Below are 18,287 nucleotides of genomic sequence, written 5' to 3'. Positions count from 1 at the left end.
GCGGAGTAGGGTAATCAGGAGAATGAATCAGATGCAGACCAAATTGACGATGATAATAAAATGAACACCCAGACGGATAAAAAGGAAATAGGTCGGTCATCCGTGAGGGGATAGTGCAGGAAAGAGAGAGATGATAATATAGTAGTACACGGCCTGAATCCCACACTTCCCACCCTTTCTGGACCGTTCAACTGATACTAGGAGATTTTTGTTCCGCTCGTCACATATATTAATTTATCAAGACGGGACTGCTCATTTCTCTGTCTGCTGCGCCTTGGTGCCTTCGGTGTCGTGCCAGGCCTTGGGAACGAGGTCGTCGCTCTCAGCCTGTTCGGCCTTCTCGGCAACCTCCGACTTCACCTGGGCGTGAACGTCTTTGGCGCGGCCCTCCTTTCCTTCGGAGTCAGAGGAGGCATCTATCTCGGCGGTGGGGGCGCTGACGGTAGGGGAAGCAGGCTGTTCGCTGGGTTCTGAGACGCCGGCTGCGGTGGCAGCTGCGGCGTCGGCCTCGTCGTCATCTTCGAGCTCGGCACCGTAGACATCGGGGTACCTCCGGAAGCACTCTTGCATGCCCCTATAACGTAATGTTAGCACATGACTGCACTCTGAATGGTATGCAGAAAGGTCAGATTGAACGAACTTGAACTTGTCAATGCAGTCCATGCCCTTGGGTTCTTCCGTGGAGTACACAAAGCAGCTGAACGCAGCCTTGAACTCCTCGCCGCAAGGACCGTGAGCCATGCCGCCCAGGCATGGGCAGTCCCAGTTGATCTCGCCAGTCTCGGGGTTGAAGGCGGCTTCCTGGCCAGCTTCGTCTTCAAGTTCTTGGGGCGACTTCAGAGCGGCTTCTGAGGCAGATAGGGCCTCGTGCTGTGTGGGCTGCGCATCCGGTTGCGAGACGGCCTTCGATTCTGCTTGTCTTTCTTCGCGGATTCTGGGCTTAATGGAGTCGATGGTTGGGAGCTGGGTTTCATCGGAAGAATCCGGTGTGCTCTGCTTGGAGAGGAAGGATACTGTATCATTGACCAAGTTCAATTAGTCTGAATTCATCTTGTACATGTAAAGTAACTTTGCTATTATCCGAATCTTGCTCGTCCAGACGTGTGGTTCCAATTGTGTAGGAAAGGAGAAAAACCATGACCAAATCAAAGGTGACGGTCAAACCGAGGATTTCGCACATACATGACGGCTGTTCGGCAAAGACACTACTCGTGTTGTAGTAGTATACAGCTCCAGCGGCCAACCCCAGACGGACAATGGTGCTCTTCCAACTCCTCGACTTGGCGTCTGGAGGAGCGGTGCTTATCAATCGTCTGCTTACAGGGCCACGGGCTGCGACACCTGGGGCGCGGAGGAGAATTCTGGTCGCGGGACGGAACATGATGCGGAAAGGATGTGAGAAAAGGAGGCGGAAATACGAAGAGTAAATATGAAGCCGCTATGCAGACATTCAATCGGTATGCGAAATCTAATTGAGGAGGAGATGGCCGGCCAGACCGGTGAGAAGCGGAGAGAGAAAGTGAATGTGAACGAATTGGTGATGCTCTGCCGGCCTGAGGTTCATGAATTTCCACTTTGAGAGTAAGGTGGGTGGTCACGTTACCATCCGGCCAATCAGATGAGGTTCATATCGACTTCCATCGTCTTCTTTTTTAGAGGTGCTTACCATTATAAGAGCTGCGCTGATTAATTCGGTTTTCAAGTCATGGCCTTGATGACTGGCGTCATGCTTATGAAGGTGTTATGTACATTAAATCTTTGGGCTAAATGAGAGATATTTACCCTCGAGTGCTACTGAAAGTCGGGATACCATAAACGATGTATGACGTGAATGAGAAAATCAATATTGAAGACGAACATGACAATCTCGTGCAGTAGTAGATGCTAGAAAAGAAAGCATCAAGGTCGAGGCTTTATCTCTAGATTCTCCCGGATGGAGAGCAATTCTATTTGCCAGATCAACCATCACCAGTCCCTTTAAATCTACTATATCCAGGTCAAGCCCCCCCATACAGATTTTCAGTAGACTCTTCCCAACTGCGGTAGAGCACCGTTCTTCAACACCATCGCTCCCCAACTCTAGAGACAATCTATCATTCATAAGTGTCAAGTTGGGAGAGTGATAGCCTGTCTAGCCAGAGGTACTAAAGCATTGAGATACCCATGAATGCCAGTGCGTGACATCACCACAGTAAAATCATCATCGTATCGCGCTTTCAGCCCGCTCATCAGTGCAACCAGACACAGACTGAGCTCAATTCCTCTCAGGCGACCGAATCTTCCTGGAAATCCAACTCATCAAGCGATAATGTCAACGGAGTGGGACCCTACTCAATTCTTCTGCGACTCCAGCCAACCCATTGCTCCATTTGCGCTGCTTGTCCTCAACCAGCCAATCAACGAAAGAGCTTTTGCAGTCCTGAAGAAACATGGTATGTGCGCGCTCAGTGCAACTCCTCCATACAATTTCCTGCAATGTAAAGAGGCGAACTAGCTAAACCGTTCCAAGCATGCTTCACTATCTGTGCTGACGGCGGCGCAAACCGCTTCTACGACATGATGCACAAGCAGGGGAGGGAATCTCAAGAGGTAAACTAACCTGCTCTACTCTGCTCTACACCAGACAGCGTCCAGCATCGCCCAGAACTAACAGACGGGAACCAGCTACCGAATCTCATCATCGGCGATCTGGACTCCATCCGCCCCTCCGTGCGCTCGCATTACGAGGGGCTAGGCGTCTCCGTCATTAAGGACCCGGATCAATACTCAACGGATTTCACCAAGTGTCTCAAGTACCTCCGCGCGCACGCAGCTGAGATCATCACCAAGCGCGTGATTTCAACGCAGTCGCGGTCTGCGCGGCTGGAGATTCTCATCATGGGTGGCCTGGGCGGGAGAGTCGACCAAGCGTTATCGCAGATCCATCATCTGTATATGATGACGCGGGAAGTAGCTGGTGAGTCGGCGGCGGGGGATCTGTACCTAATCTCCGAGGAGAGTATCACATTTCTTCTACAGTCGGGACGGCACACTATTCGCACGCCAAGAACGAACAGGCCTGGTGTGTGTCCTGAGCAGGGCGAGGATGAATATTACCTTCTGGAGGAAAATGTTGGGATAATTCCTCTATCTGGACCGGCGAGGATCACGACACGCGGATTCCAGTGGGATGTGGAGGACTGGTTGACTGAGATTGGAGGCCAACTTAGTACCAGTAATCATATTCGAGCCGATGAGGTGATGGTGGAGACGGGGGTCCCTGTTCTATTTACGTTGGAGCTGGCGGAAAGGTTTAAGAGGATGCGGTGATGGAATCTCAGTTTCAGAGTTGCTTTGTTTTCGATTTTTATGTCTGTTTAAATAGACTCACGCAACGATGGTGGTTGGCACATGTATATACACCGAAGATAAAATATAGAGAAGTTTGATCCGAAGACGTCGCTTATCCCGGCTCTGTGGACAAAGAGCTGCAAGATTTCCATACGTTTAAAATCCCGTTAAATAAACTAATGAATCAATTGATTCCGTGACACCAAAACCAACCAAGTGGATCGAATATACTGAGTATAGTGGCAAGAAAACGACAATCCACAGATACAACCAAGGCGCCTCCCTCTGAAGCGAGTACAACAAGAACCAGAAACTGTAGCAAGCAAGACCCAGACAGACATCACGCCATATTAAACCCCGGGAAGAAGATATCCAAGAAATGAGCTTCAACTCATCCTGACACTGAGTGATTGAGAAGCCTCCTTGTTCAACTGTCTGACCCTCTTCGCCCTTCCACACTTTCTCTTAACGCTGATCTGCTTTGTATATTGCTTCGCCCGACAAATTTGCGCCAACCGCGCGAGAACGCAGCATCCAACGCAACCCAGAGCGGACCCCGCCGCAAGACAATGACAAGCACAAATTGGCATATATATATCCGAATCTACTTTCGCAGAATAGCCTCGTAGAGAGTGCCAACGGTCCCAATTGCAGCAGTGGTAAGCATGCCTGGCCAGTGGAACGGGACTGATACATTGACCCTCTCGATGGAGAAGTTGCTGTATAGACCCATGAAGTTGAAATGCTGCGCATAAACCACATACGCGATGACGGCTTTGGCGATATTGAAACTGAGCGGATCGAATTCAGGACGCGTCTTGTGGCCCTTGCGCGTCTCAGGCACAGAACTGCCGCTTGCCTGCAAGCTGATGTTGAAAAAGTAAGCAAAGAGCAGAGGTAGTAGGTAGCCCGTAAGCAGCCACAGGGAGAACGGGGCCCAAAAGGCCCCATCCACAAGCATGAAGAGGTCGGGTACCCTAAGCGCGAACTCAGGGCTATTGATGGCTGGCACAGCAGGGATAGTGGTCAGATAACGGATGGGGATGAGGTCTTTCATAAGAAAAGCGCCTTCAACGGCCATCACAATGGTCTCCACAGCTCGTACGCTGCTCATTTTCGAGCGGACCCAGTTGGAAGATTCCTGTACGCCAGAACGGACCCACGCGTCGTTGATGTGCTCGCGCCATTCAGCGGTCTGCCGATCAATAGCATCTGTGACCAACGCAGGCGATAGTGGAGACTCGGCAGCGATTTGCGAGCGCGCAGGAGTCTTTGTTACAGGACTGGTAGCCTGATCCGGTGTCGAGGCCTCCGAAGCCTCCGAAGCCTCCGAGTCGTCCCTACGTGGCAAAGTCAATAATATTATCGCTAAAGCTGCACGTGCATATCCAACGATCGCAAAAGCCGGCCACGCGACAACGAGACAGACAAGGAGCTAGAAAGAACACTAGACGGTAGAGACCTACGTCACTTCAACCTCCTCCTTCTTAGGCTGTGTTTGCCTCCGACGCGTTGTTCCAGGAGTAGCTTTCCGTCCAGCAGGCGCAACTTTCTTCGGGGCAGGCGTGACGTCGACCCCGACAGCCTTCTTGACCGGAGAAGTGCGCGCAGGCGATGTTGAAGACGCGCGCGTCCAGTATTCCTTCAACTCGGGAACATTGATCAGGATAGTTTGGTTGTCTTGAAGGTATTTGTTGAGAGCGATGGCTAGCGCGTCCTTGTTGCTGTAATCCGCATAGCTGCGCACAGATTAGAAGCCCCCTATTTTATTACTGTCATTCGGGGACCATACTCTTCAAGGCCAGCAGCATGCGCGAGGTCGTTGACCTCGGCTCTGCGTAGCTTCTTCAGCCAATTCAATCCGTTTGACATGGTGATACGCGCGGGTAGACGGGTAGACCAAGAGTGTGGGGACCATGCGACAGGCACAGAACACAGAGTAAGGGATGGGTTGTTTATATATACTGGAAGCGCTTATCGAGACCGATGCCGAGTGCACACAGCAAACAAGGTAAACAGAAGTGAAATTAGGGGAAATTGGGGGAACCAAACTAATAAATAACCAAGGTAGACGAGGATGGAGAGAGACAGAGATAGTTGCATCACCGCCGGAGACAACAGAAGGCTTGACTACTTGAGAGGGGGACTCGTGGGGCTGGGGCGCTTTGTTTACATTTGGCCCGGTTGTTGTGGTCGCCCCATCGCCGTTGCTTCGCGCGGTTCGGCAAGCCTCGCCGTCATTGGCCCAGGAGCGATCAACATTGAATCCTCTTCTTACGTTTCTTTGTCCTTTACTTCCCGTCCATCTATTCTCGAGAACATGGTTCATTCATTCTATTTCTGTTGGGGTTCTTTATCCTGTTTCGATACCCAAAGAGAATGAGAGATTGATCTATGGTACACATCGCATGATTAGGCATCGTCTAAGAGTCTATGCGGGAGAGGAAAGAAACAAACAACATGCCGTACCAAAAGACCTCTCCAGAAATGGTACATATAAATATCACAATGACGGGGATGATTTGTGTCATCTTGACATGATGCACAGTAGCGGAGAGGTTGGTCTGATGCAAAAGGGAAAGAAAATGAACATGCCATAACCCCGCCAGAACGGAACGCCCTGCAAAACATAGCCTGCCAAGGCACAAAAGTATGTTCTGGGTGAAATGCGAATATATCTACAAGGAGGGTCCCCTTTCTATTTGGTTGAAGACAAGGAGCTCAGCTAAAGGGGGCCCGTCTCCCCAGTAGTTTGCCATGCCTCGAGCTGCTTCAGCAGATACTGGTACATGACCAGCATGGTTCCGCTTTGTATGCTGGTCCAAACGCCCCGTGGGCCAACCCCGCGAAACCATCCAGAAAATCCTTCCGTCTGGTAGATCACCTTCAACCCAGTGAAGAATGACGAGGTGTCCAAGCGAGGCGTTCCAGGAGGCCGTACCGAAGTAGAGGCTCCTCCGGTTGATATCGGCCGTGAGCGAGTCCGGAGACTTGAAGTAGTTTGGTTTGAAGTGTGCTGCCGGAGAGTCTCCTTGGTAGAAGCGTGCTCAACGGGGCCCTTTGACGAAGCGGAGGAAGGCTTGACAGCATCCGGGTTCTGCTGTGTCTGAATTCTAGTCTTTACGACATCCATTGGGCAAGTAATCACGCCCGCCATGCCACCAGCCGTTACGGCAGTCAAGATCTCTAGCCCAAGACCGATATCTCGAGACCCTACCCATTCTTTGGCGAGTCGGTGTTCCTGTTCGTAGAAGGCAAACTGAAGAGCAGAGAAAGGTAGATCACGGAAAATGGTAGCCTTGTACCCATAGAAGAGCGCAGAAAACCCTTCTTGTCGAATGATGGTTCGCAGCGCGTCTGAGGTTGAGCGGTAATTATATCCAGAATTGAAATAAGGGTTGTTATAGCGCCCTTGGAGTTGCAGCCGTGTCTTCAATACCTCCGAGGGAACATATACAACAGAGGCGGCCAAGTCCGCAATGAACCCTAGTAGGAAAAGAGAAAGATGTCAATATTGATTGCACGCCCAACTCCCCCAGCGGATCGTCTCCCACATACCTCCAGACAGATATGCCACATTCGCGTTGATCCCTGCATCCAACAACCATCGCTTGGTAAATTCATATGTCCCAAAGAAGATGACAGTTCCCGGGAAGGAACCAAGGAGAGCGGGGGTGACACCACCATAAAGACCGCGGAAGAATCCTTCTTGTCGGTAGATTGTCGCATACGATGAGGTCATGGAGGTATACTTCGGAGGAAAACTAGGGTCGCCTTGTTGCCGGGTCTTAACCGTATCTAGCGAATGCATAAGCATATCGCCGCAAGTGCCTCCGGTACCTCCGGCAAGCATTGCCTGTATTCAAAGAAAATCCATTCATCAGCACATAAAGATAAAACGGCCCGTCGCGAGGGTCATCTAGTCTGGTGCGATAACGCAGACTACTCAATTCATCACGAGCCGGGTGATTGAGACTATATTGACATACATGTAGATATGGAGGCCGGGGCTCCTCCTCTTCATCCATCAAAGCATCTCGTCGTACGGCACCGTTTTCCCTCCTCATCGGACTAGCATTCCGAGAAGCATTATTGCCGCCGCTCTTGGTGTTCAGCAAAAATGATGACGATGTGGGCGAATCAGTTGTAGATGTCTCTGTCGTCGAAAACAGGCCTAAGAGACGCGAGGTCAAGCTCATTGCAAGGACACCACAACCCACCAGATCGTGGTGCGGGCCAGACCACGGGGGTTGAGATGCGGCGGCGTAGATTTAAGACAGTACGCCACTTCAAGCGAAGATGACGGGAAGATGCAAGCGAAAGTGAAAGTCAATCAAGCGCAGAGAATACAGTTCAATATTATACAAGGTCTGAAGGGAATGGAGAGGCGAGGGTGGGTGACATCGCACCTCTCGATATGCCGAACAAGAAGAGAAGGGTGGTTGTTTCTTCCTATCGGCCTCTTGCAAACACCGCAACAAGTTCCCAAAATTTCGAACGGGTTTTCCGCTTCCTCCGCCGCCCGAGCCCTCTGATAGCCTCAGGCACCATTCCCGGTCAACCCAGGAGATTTCCTACTAAGGAAGACTCCTAGTCCGGAGTGCACATACTCAGCAAGAATTTCAAGAAACTTAATATGACTATTGAACATTCGAAAGCTGGTTGACAGACATGATATGCTTATTTAGAAACGATACAACCAAGACAGTGCAAACAGCTAATGGAGGGCCAACGACAATCAACAATATAATCGTACGGTGAATGAGGAAATAAGATGCGTGAAGATCTTGTCGCATCTCGCACATCCAAGAAATTGCGGTATCTCTGCAAGAGATATAAAAGCAAAAAAGGAGAGACTATGTCCTATGCCCTCTCCCTCATGCACACTTCAGCCATTCTCTCTCGCATAATTTTCACCACCAGCTCCTATCTTCAAACCATGGCCCGCGGCTGATCATCGTCAGACCATTGGTTTCTATATTCGTAAAAGAAAATTATCAGTGAACGCAACGGATATCTGCAAGCGCCCCAAGGGACTCCTAGGAAGGAGAACCTTGGCAGGGTTTCTGTGGGACGGCTCTTCATTACAGACATTGCCAGCATCTTCGATAACCTGGACTACTGAGGCTTCTTGACAGCAGCGCCGGAGGTGTAGCGGCCCACATCCGTGATCTCGTATCCCTGGCGCACAACGTTCTTGAATTGTTCCCAACCCTGGCGAACAGCGGGAGGAGTGCTCTGGTGAGAGACCGAGGCATCGACTCTGGCGGTGAAATGGCGGACAGCCTGCTGGACAAAAGAACTCTGGGAATATCTGGCGCGGAAGAAAGCCAGGTAGAGGATAAAGAGAACGATGCTGCCCTTGGAGAAGGTGAGTAGGGAAACCACCAATCGGAAGAGGAGTGCCATCTCGAGCCCGGCAACAAGATCCATGCTGGCATCGTAATATTGTTTGACAAATCTTCCAATGGTATCTGCCAAAGGAGACTGCTTCGCAGCAGGCCTGGGAGAGCCAGGGGTGGACGGGGAGGTTACGCTAGTCGCACCCTGGCTAGGAGGTTGCAAAGTAGGAATCAAATGGGCACGTGTATAGGTGGCAACGTGGAAAACGGAGTACACGCTGAAGGGAAGAAGAGCCAGAGGAATCTGGCGAGAGTAGAGCCACACCAAAGCCATTCCTGTGTAACTTCGTAAGCCAAGGCTGTCCGAGAAGTCATTGTAGCAACGAACGGCCAAAGAACCACTCACCAAGGTACTGGACATTTTCGTCTCCAGCGAGCTTCAGCACAATACTGGGAACGCTGCCCTGGAGGCGGCCTCGGGCGATGTGTGCCTTGTACACAACAATTCCGTATGTTCCGGCAGCCGCAATAAATGCCAGACGATATGTCACCTGTGCAGCAGAGGAGTAGTAGTTGAAGGTGACATAGGACAACAGATAACGGAAAACAGAGATGAGAAGCGTCACGTGCCTGTATATGGTCAGTGAACCTGCCAGGTAATGCTCCTGCATTCTTCGAAGGGGTCCTGGTGGTAAAATCGCAGGGTTTTATGTGCGTTGAAGGCGTCGAGCAAACCGAGAATGCAATAAATTCATAATGCGAGTCACTGACGGGGCAAATCGAGTGCTGTTCTTGCTATATGAAGGGTGACCTACCCAGCAAACCAAGCAAATCTGTAGTGTTCACACCATCTTCGTCAGTAACCCGATCATGAGACCTATGTGCAATGCAGTCCACATACTGTAATGTTTGAACGAGAGCCTTTAGCCTCTCAGGAAGTGGCAAGTTTGAGGGAGGTGGAGGAGCCATGAGTGCTTGTATGGATAGCTGTTGTCTCAAGTGTTGTATAGGCGGAGGAAGCAGGAAGGACGGAAAGACGCTGTGAAGAGGGGTGACACTGGAATAGCAGAGACACTGTTTTCACTACTAGGGCAAATCTTAGTCAATTGAGGCTGGTTGGCTGGATAATCCTTTCGACAAAACTGTGAGGGGAGGCTGGGCGGGGAGACGTTGCGACTTGGGGTGTGCGTTTAGTCTATATTATTTGAATTGGTTTAGCTGGAGAACGGGCCGGAAGCTCTGTGCGGCTCTACTCCGCCTCGTCATTAGGTGACGTCGAGAGCTGCCTCGGGATGATGCAATTGCTGGCCATTTTCAATGTAGACCTCAACTACTGCTATACAAGTTTTTGAACGACCGTGAGAGTACAGAACTTTGGTTATCGCCGCCCGTTAAGTTATCCTTTGCTTTCCATATCCTTGATTTTCCTTACTTGTTGGTCGCTTCTCCATCCTCCACTACATCATATCCACAACACGGCGCGAGAAATCTAGCGAGAGGACCGAGATTACTTTTGACAACAACTTGAAATTGACAACTAAAACAGACTTTAAGGAAATAGGACATCGAGAAGGATGGTCGAGGGTGAGGTATTCCACTAAAATGTGTAACGAAAAGGGCAGAAGAGGGCAAGAGAAGAAAATATCACGAGTGATTGGCCACATTGGGGAATAGGAAACAGGCAGACACCAGGTATAACGTAGGCGAAAAGTACATGACGCGAAGTGGAAATTGGGCGTAAGACAGCTGACTTCGACCTGAGCGGGCCACAGCCCCTGCTCATTCATAACCCTCTTAAGTGAAGTAAAGGAACACCGCGAGCAAGCAGACATATTACTCGTCCGCGCGCGATTCGCTTGTTCCAACTCACCTCCCAGTTAAATCTCACTTGATGTCGAAACGATTCTTGCTGGAAAAGGAAAACAAAGGGTGACTTGTCCTTTTTCTTAGTCCGCGCAATTAAGTGGTAGAGTCGTTACCGGAAGAAGCAGATACGAGGACGAAGAGTTTCAAGGAGCGTGGTGAAACAAATAAACACACGGGAATGGAGGGAAGTCGAAACGAGCGCTCGGTCAATCAACAGTCGTGCAGGATCAAACGTAGAGACACTGGAAAGTTTCCAATGGCGCTGCATACCTTTGGTGTTCCAAGGTAGCGCTCTTTGAAGAGAAGCATCAGAGTTCCAGTCACTGGGTAGCGAAATCCTTAACGAAGAGAAAAGCCCTTCCTCTTCCCCTTCTCTTCGATTGGCCTTCCACTCTCGAGTCGGGCCTTCTTCTCTTCCAGCTCCTGGCGTTGGCGTTCCAGTTGGTCCTTCATTTCGCGATGTCGCGCGTATAATTCGTCCTCGCTCTGTTTCAGCTTGCTTTCCTTCTCTGCAACCTTCTGCTGGAAGACCATCTTCATCTCTGCCTCCATCTTGGCGAGTTTTTGCTCGTGCAAAGCACGCTCTTCCTCTTGCTTGACTGCCGGGTTGACCTCCTTGAACACGCTTGGGTCCTGGGCGACACCCATTTGGGTAAGCTTGTCGGACCGGTAATTTTCGTAAAGCCAATTATTGGTGTGCTCCTTGAGCTCTTCCATATGAGTACGGATCAGCATCTGACGCAGTTTAACAAAGTCGCAGTGTTCCTCGTTGTCGACCTCAATGACGCCCCAAGGATAGCTACGACCGCGCACCTTACGGCCATCAGCTGTGGTGACCTCGGTGTTGGCACCAACAACAGCGAAAGGAACTTTGGACATAATCTCTTGGTTCTCGGCAATGGTCTCCTCGTCGTCAAGCTCATAGCGGGGTCCCTCGAATATCTGAATCGAATGGTGCTGGATATCTGCGAGAATCTAATTGGGGTGACAGGATTAGTTACTGACCCAGGATCGATGAAAAGCGTGGGCTACTAACTCTCTGCTTGAAGAGGGAAATCTCCTCGTCGGTCAATGTATCGGCTTTGGCAATGACAGGAATGAGGTTGACCTTGGTGTGCAGTCTACGCATGACCTCAATGTCGAGGGGCTTCAGCGAGTGGCCGGTGGGCTGGATGAAATAGACACAGGCGTGGATACGGTTATCAACAATGTTTGTGCGGTTAACCTTGTTCTCCGCCTCCAAGTAGGCATCGTATCTCTGCTCGATGTTTTCGACGATAGGGCGCCACGAGTCATCGTTGTTGACAAAATCACCGAAGCCCGGAGTGTCGACCACAGTCAAGCGAAGACGCACGCCATTTTCCTCGATATCTGCACTGATGGATTGGATAGATACTGTCTTGGGGATGATGTCGTGACTCGGGCCGGTACGCTCCTTGGGAGGGTAGAGGGAGGTGTTGAACAAAGTGTTGACGAGAGTCGACTTTCCAAGACCCGATTCACCTATCATATGGAGTCAGGACGTGATGGGCGCCTTTTTATCGGAATTGGCTTCGCTTCCGAACACCATTCGGACGAAACTTACCAACAACCATTACGTTGAAGTTGAATCCTTTGCGCACACTCTTGCGGTGCCATTGGTTGGGCAAATTGGCGAAACCAACGTAGCCAGTCAGTTTGCGGCGAACGACGTTCTTCATGTCCGTGGCAGCTTGAGCCACAGCTTTTGGATCCTTAGAGCTAACTGTCTGAGCGTTGCCAGCACCCATGGGGTTGCTACGCTCAACGTAAGGAGATCCTGGGCTGCTAGGTGCAGGTGATGATTCCTTGACAGATGCGGGAGTGCCATTGGCAGGAGAGGATGGTGAAGCTACATCATCCGAAGAAGAGTCAGCAAAGTCATATGGGATTCGGCTTTCACTTCGAGACGGATAGGTCCCTGGCAGGAGAGAGGATAGTGAAAGGGTCGTCGATCCCGGCTTCTGTTGCAGCGAACTGATGGTCGGGCTCAAAGATTCCAATGGTAGATGCTCCTCCACAGTGGGATTCTCCGAGGCCACCGACATCGTTTTGTTGTAGCAAGTAGAACTCAGGAGGATGACAAGTGATAATTGACGGGGAGTTGGCGGAGAGGTCGGCACAACAACGTAGCTCGATGCAAAAGAATATCGAAAGCGGGCTTACCCATTGTAACAATTATCCGTTGATTCTAGAAGCGAGCGTGTAATGCAATCAAGGTAGCGAGCGTCAAGAATGAAGTTCCCCTGAATAGCACCTTCTCAATTAGCAAACAGAGGTTCCTACTGCATGTAGCTAGGGGAAGGAGGGGGGACAGAAGGCAGTAAGGATAATAAATAAATCGATGCCTCGGTCTCAAAGGTTTTTGCAGAAGTAGGGAGGCGTTGCAGCCCCAGAAGCGCTATCTGAACTTACCACCGTTTCACTGGTAAAGGGTGAAATCAGTCAACCACGAGCAGAGGATGACCGAGACCACGGTAGATAATCCCAAGCAAGCTCAAGGGCGGTGTGAAAAAAGGTAGACAAATAACTATTCTAGGAAAATAAAGTACTATGAAGGGAAAATTATTGAGTATAAGTAAAAGGAAGGGGTCGTTGAACGAGAGAAGTGAAGCAACAATAATAATGAAGAACCAGGGGAAACTGGGCCTGCGGAGAGTGATGGGGTGGAGGTCGAAGAAAGGTGGTCGCTGGAACGAGCCATACTACTAACTAGACTAGATACTGCCAATCCGCCAAAGAAAGGGGCACTTCACTCAATCAAGCAAAATCTTAGCCTCAAGCCCATACTCGTCCTGAGAAACAGCATTAATCATCTAGTCACTTTACTCTTTAAATTTCTCGCAGTTCGATCAAAGAAACTTATCACGTTATCCTGTTCTACACAGCTTACCTCTCTAAAGGCTGGAGGTGTCCTTGCTTTGATTACTGCACCCAAGGACATTGAACGTGTCCTGACAACTGAGACAAGATTTAGAACTGCAGAAAGACATTGAACTTGCCCCTGGACGGACAGCGCGATTCTGTACAGAAGATACATCTCTACAGGGTATATGACATTGAGGGTGGCCTTGATTCTATGTTGCTGCAGAATATTTGAAACCTCGAGCTTCGATCCTACAACTTTCAGAACGTTACTGTATTGTATAACGGAGTATACCTACCTTACAGAGTACTCCATACCTATGCTCCGATCATCAATAAGAGTAGCTTTCATAATTAGCTTAGTGCAGCGAATTTCCTGATATCAAGAATTTCCCACCTTTTTTGACAACATTCAATCAGCTCATCCATATCAAGCGTATGTATGATAGCAAGCTATCACTGTCCGCCTTCTTGACCTATGTGTAATACCTTTGGAACTGAATGGTACCACGGGTTACCTGTTCAATCAGGGGTAAAAAACAGCCTTCCGTGGAACTTCCCGTCGATTTTCGTACGGAAATTTAGCTACCAACCAATCATTAGCTTGATGAGCGGCCTGAGGCAGGTAGAGTTGAAACCTGGGCAGTTAAGATTAATATTTGATCTCTATGTAGTCCATGTCCTTTGCACAATTGTTTTGCCAGATTTGAGGGATACTCTGAGATCGAGACCTATTTCATTGGCACCAGAGACCTTTAAGAAGCAACATGTCAGCAATAATACAGTGAAGTGCAGACATGCAGGCAAGTTTATGGAACACTTCATATTGGACTGAACATGGTTGTATGATTGAGCGATACGAGTCAGGTAGGATGTAATAGCCTAGAAGGCCAGAGTAACTAGGTAGTGCCTGATCGAGGATAAAGCCCTGTATACAAAGAATAAGTAGCGCTTCAAACAGCCACAAGACCAAAGAGCTGACCGCTGCTTCTGATGAAGCTTTGCTGTGACTTGCATTATATGCATAACTGCATTGTTCATGATAGATTAACGATGCCGATGAAGTTTGACTGACATGAACATGCATCAATGCCGATTCATGACATTTCTCCCAATACTAGGTACCCAACTAATGAGTCTAGCTCTGTTCGAAGTGTTGGACCGAAGTCTGCTTGGGATAAGGGTCTTTGTGATGGGTTTATTCCAATAGTCGTGCCACAGATGGAGAGCTGACACGATAGACGACTGTGTATGCGACACATCAGAACTCAAAAGTGAGCTCACGCAATACTCCGTAGTGACCTGAGCCTTCACTAAGAGATCATTGTATTTGCAATCAAAGAGTAGGCTATCTATCTATCTATCTATCTATCTATCTATCTATCTATCTAAATATTGTCTTAGAACCGAGAGTCGTACTTTATTAGAATTCAACGTAGATTACCATGACAGTTTGTAGATTGACGGTACAGCCTTCCTGTAAAGGGAAAGAGAGTTTGCTTCCAACTGTATTCACTATACAAGCATGGGCATATGTCGATTTCGCCACAACAAAACGAACTACTTCCCGATCTTGCTCTTTTTCTTTGGTCGTTCCTCTTCCTCTGACATGTCCACATCTTCCTCATCGTCGCCGGCGTCCGAAGCGTCATCCATCTCTGCGTCACTTGCGCTGCCGCTGCTTTCGTGCTCAGAATCAAATTCTTCGGCAACATCTGACTCAGACTCTGCCTGAAAGTCTTCGTCAACAGATTCTTCATCCTCATCTGCTGAGCCGCGATCAGCCCGCCCGCCATCCTCATCACTAGACATCATGTCATCGTTGTCAAGGGCAGCAGCAATAAGAGCCGAGGTCTGTTGCAATGTATTAGCATCTAATGACTAGAGAGTTGTGGGTTGTTGTCCGACTAGACATACATCATCTGACATCTCGTTCTTGAAACGAATATTCTTGGCCTTGAAGAATTCCTCAAGTGGTTGTTGTTCCTCACTATGATGAGTGTTAGTGACACTAGTCGCATGTAGTTCTGGAAATGGCATACCGGTTGATGTTACTAAACTGGTGCTCACCCATTCCAGCCTTCAATGTGACAGTAATATCGAATGTTCTACTTGCGGACACAGCGCCACCAACACGGGACATGGTGATAACAGCAATATTCTCAATCTGCACGTAAGTAGCGGGCTTGGGCACGAAAATCAAGCTCTTGTCCAAGAAGTATAAAAGACCTTCGTTGGCTTTGATCGAGCATTTGACTCCGCTGTGTCCGTGGTGGCTATTGCGCGTAGTCAGCACGGGTCAGGCGAACTGGCAGGGATAAGTATGACTGACCTGACAAAGTCCTTTGATGGCATGATGACTTTCTTGCCTGATAGGCCACGGAAGATCTTGGTGACAACTTGATGAATCGGCTCTTCGTAACGAGGTTCCAGCTTATCCTTGTAGCGGGATTCCAACAATTCTCTACAGAGAATTAGTTCCAAGGTCGACATCAAAACGAAATTTCGGAAGAACTGACTCTGTCATGTTGAGTTCGAGGCTGATTTCTTCATCCAGTTTCAACTGCATAACCAGGAAAGGATACCGAGTCTGACCTTGCCGTAGAGGAGGGTCAAGACCTAATACAATGAGTGTGTGCATCTCGTCGTTCTTAGGAAGCAGGAAGAATTTCTTGATAGAGGCGTATTGAATCTTATAGTCGTATGTTTTGCCGCGAAGTCGGAACGACGATTCGTACATGTCGATATCAAAGCGACCTCTGCAGAGTTCCTCAGCACGCAATGGCGGAAAAGTGCGTTCAACAAAGAGACGTACCTGGGTGTAAGATGAAGGACATCAAGGAACGTAGCAAAGGTGTCACCGGCGACATCACCAATCTCTGCCTTCTCCATAAGGGTCTCATAGAATAGATTGGCCGCATTCTGTTCCTCGCCTTCTTCCTCTTCTTCTCCGTTCTCATCATTTTCTGTCTTAATGCCCTTCTCTGTCTTGACAGCCGTTCCCGGGATGTAGAAACGCATCTCGACTAGCTCATCCGGACCCGCGGCAGCTTTCCGACCGCGGTTCTTTGTGCTTCCAGAAGGTTGGGCATTGGCGTCGCCGTCTGATGTAAGAGCGAACTCGACTGCGACTTCATTCTTTCCCGCCAGGTTTGTGTTCGAGATTTCCGAATACGGGATTTCAAAGGCAGGTCGATTCTGAACGTTGAAAGCGAGTTCTGCCTTTGTGAATTCTGCTTTACCCCAATTCCACCCTCGTAGTGCATGCTCGCGATTTTCAACATTGATGCCGTACCAAATCTTGAACGCCTTACTCAAGCGTTCGAAGTCCTATTTATGACCCGCAAAGTCAATAAAACTCTCCTCAGATCTACCATTAAGGTTGCTTTTATCCATGTGTCATACCTCTTGATCAAATCCGTCTAATTGAATAACACCCGATGAGCGCGATAGAATTTTTAGTTCATATCCCTTCGCTGCCCGGCTCCACTGGGCTGCTCCAATATTGTTGCTATCAAGTGTGAACGTTTCACCTCCGCCAGAAGGGCGCCATCCCAAACCACTCTCAGCGAGCTTGCATTTTCCGGGCTGCTTTGAGAGGTCGAGGTAGATGTTGTCGAAAGCCTCCCTATGAATGAGATGAGTATAGCGTCAAAGTGAGCGAGTGCGACAAAGGTAGCTCACATTTTGGAGGGTTTTAGAGCAATTCGCCCTTGGATGTAAATTCACGATTCCTGATTTCGGCGTAAACAGCAAAAAGAGAGCAAAATCGCGATACTGTATTTGACTATGAAAGTATAGTCTGAGTTCAAATAGCTAGCTGCTGAGCTTCACTCTGAGGCGTGCCCTTTTTTGGGGTTTGGACTTCCGCGTTGCGCGCGGCAGTTAGCAACTCACGCGGTTCTCATCTAGAGTTGGGCGCCACTACAAAGTCGCTGCCTCAGGCCCCCAATACATGCTCAGCCACAGGTACCCCCGCCTTCCCAGAAATATTCCATCTATGATATGATAGGTACACTCAAAGCATCTAACAGAAATAGTCATCCAGCGACATAGGATAACCATAAGACTGCTGGGGTACAATCTGATAGCTGACTACAGCACTGTGCAATGAGAGACTAGGACTCAAATGATTTGAGCGTTCTAAACAAGTGAAGCTATGACCCTCAAGCGGTATGCAGCAACTTCAGGGTTCATGACGGGGAGTGTTGGCTCAAGCTGCGGCGAGTCCTTGTTGCATCGCTATTCGAGACGAGTAATGGCCAGCGCGCTGATCAGATAGCAGCCTTACCCCTCAGCACATTATCATGTTCATCATGTTATGCTTGGCAAGTAAACGAGCTACTGCTACAGAAACTCTCAGGCTACAGCTATCGCAAATAGGAGATCAGCAAACCGCATTCAACAGCACTGATGAGAAGAAACGAGGGAACGACGGTCCTTCCTCCTGTTTCTGTCAACTCTACCAGTCGGTGATATGGACTGTGGCGTCTTCAATTTTTACGCCGGGTGCAATTGTTCTGTTTTACTCTAAGCAGGGAACCCATTCATTGACATGCTATCATCTAAGCCCTCAGTACAGTGAATGTTGCTATCAAGCAGCCGGGGATCCTGACTAAAAATTGGCTCTATCTAGGGGTGAAGAACTACCAAAGCAGCTGGCCTTCCAACAGACCCATCATATGGCTCATATGGCAAAGGAGGGATCGAAACTCTCTACCTTCACACACCACTCCAAGAAGTTCTCCCTCACAATGTTATATCAACTTTCCACGTAGCCCCCTATAGAGTTATCACAGGACGGCTCTCATGGCATGCAGGAATGATTATATTTCCTGGAAATTTTCGAGTCATGATCTGCTGAGA

The 18,287-nt window shown here is 49.2% G+C and overlaps 7 protein-coding genes across 7 annotated transcripts; 1 reads left to right on the top strand and 6 right to left on the bottom strand.

Moving 5' to 3' along the window:
* Positions 1–252: 252 nt before the first annotated feature.
* mia40 (coiled-coil-helix-coiled-coil-helix domain-containing protein) lies at positions 253–1,610 on the bottom strand (the record flags this gene model as incomplete). The annotated part of the gene is made up of 3 exons (XM_743874.2): positions 1,183–1,610; positions 641–1,013; positions 253–574 (listed from the first exon to the last, which is right to left on the bottom strand). Exons 1-3 carry the CDS (start codon positions 1,379–1,381, stop codon positions 253–255), a joined length of 894 nt encoding a protein of 297 aa, XP_748967.1. The 5' UTR covers positions 1,382–1,610.
* A 159-nt stretch (positions 1,611–1,769) lies between these two features.
* Positions 1,770–3,432, top strand: AFUA_7G05410 (thiamine diphosphokinase). Its single transcript, XM_077805200.1, has 3 exons — positions 1,770–2,432; positions 2,510–2,589; positions 2,665–3,432. The coding sequence occupies exons 1-3, from the start codon at positions 2,168–2,170 to the stop codon at positions 3,307–3,309; spliced, it is 990 nt and encodes a 329-aa protein (XP_077661328.1). The 5' UTR covers positions 1,770–2,167; the 3' UTR covers positions 3,310–3,432.
* A 67-nt stretch (positions 3,433–3,499) lies between these two features.
* AFUA_7G05400 (uncharacterized protein) lies at positions 3,500–5,457 on the bottom strand. The gene is made up of 3 exons (XM_743876.2): positions 5,123–5,457; positions 4,797–5,069; positions 3,500–4,670 (listed from the first exon to the last, which is right to left on the bottom strand). The coding sequence occupies exons 1-3, from the start codon at positions 5,200–5,202 to the stop codon at positions 3,935–3,937; spliced, it is 1,089 nt and encodes a 362-aa protein (XP_748969.1). The 5' UTR covers positions 5,203–5,457; the 3' UTR covers positions 3,500–3,934.
* Positions 5,458–5,627: 170 nt separating this feature from the next.
* On the bottom strand, positions 5,628–7,806 carry AFUA_7G05390 (putative mitochondrial carrier protein). Its single transcript, XM_743877.2, has 3 exons — positions 7,320–7,806; positions 6,889–7,186; positions 5,628–6,816 (listed from the first exon to the last, which is right to left on the bottom strand). The coding sequence occupies exons 1-3, from the start codon at positions 7,527–7,529 to the stop codon at positions 6,056–6,058; spliced, it is 1,269 nt and encodes a 422-aa protein (XP_748970.2). The 5' UTR covers positions 7,530–7,806; the 3' UTR covers positions 5,628–6,055.
* Positions 7,807–7,924: 118 nt separating this feature from the next.
* AFUA_7G05380 (uncharacterized protein) lies at positions 7,925–9,904 on the bottom strand. The gene is made up of 4 exons (XM_077805199.1): positions 9,574–9,904; positions 9,488–9,505; positions 9,079–9,302; positions 7,925–9,008 (listed from the first exon to the last, which is right to left on the bottom strand). The coding sequence occupies exons 1-4, from the start codon at positions 9,639–9,641 to the stop codon at positions 8,449–8,451; spliced, it is 870 nt and encodes a 289-aa protein (XP_077661327.1). The 5' UTR covers positions 9,642–9,904; the 3' UTR covers positions 7,925–8,448.
* A 55-nt stretch (positions 9,905–9,959) lies between these two features.
* aspB (septin AspB) lies at positions 9,960–13,292 on the bottom strand. The gene is made up of 5 exons (XM_743879.2): positions 12,972–13,292; positions 12,723–12,802; positions 12,124–12,408; positions 11,575–12,041; positions 9,960–11,513 (listed from the first exon to the last, which is right to left on the bottom strand). The coding sequence occupies exons 2-5, from the start codon at positions 12,724–12,726 to the stop codon at positions 10,878–10,880; spliced, it is 1,392 nt and encodes a 463-aa protein (XP_748972.2). The 5' UTR covers positions 12,727–12,802; positions 12,972–13,292; the 3' UTR covers positions 9,960–10,877.
* Positions 13,293–14,758: 1,466 nt separating this feature from the next.
* Positions 14,759–17,345, bottom strand: AFUA_7G05360 (FACT complex subunit POB3). Its single transcript, XM_077805198.1, has 8 exons — positions 17,106–17,345; positions 16,827–17,049; positions 16,237–16,751; positions 15,941–16,180; positions 15,754–15,885; positions 15,464–15,697; positions 15,339–15,411; positions 14,759–15,275 (listed from the first exon to the last, which is right to left on the bottom strand). Coding segments are annotated over exons 1-8 (1,713 nt in total). The 5' UTR covers positions 17,108–17,345; the 3' UTR covers positions 14,759–14,981.
* Between the last annotated feature and the right edge of the window lie 942 nt (positions 17,346–18,287).

The sequence above is a fragment of the Aspergillus fumigatus genome, chromosome 7 (genome assembly GCF_000002655.1).
Source record: "Aspergillus fumigatus Af293 chromosome 7, whole genome shotgun sequence".
NCBI classification, from domain to species: domain Eukaryota; kingdom Fungi; phylum Ascomycota; class Eurotiomycetes; order Eurotiales; family Aspergillaceae; genus Aspergillus; species Aspergillus fumigatus.
This window is presented reverse-complemented; position numbering and strand designations above follow the sequence as displayed.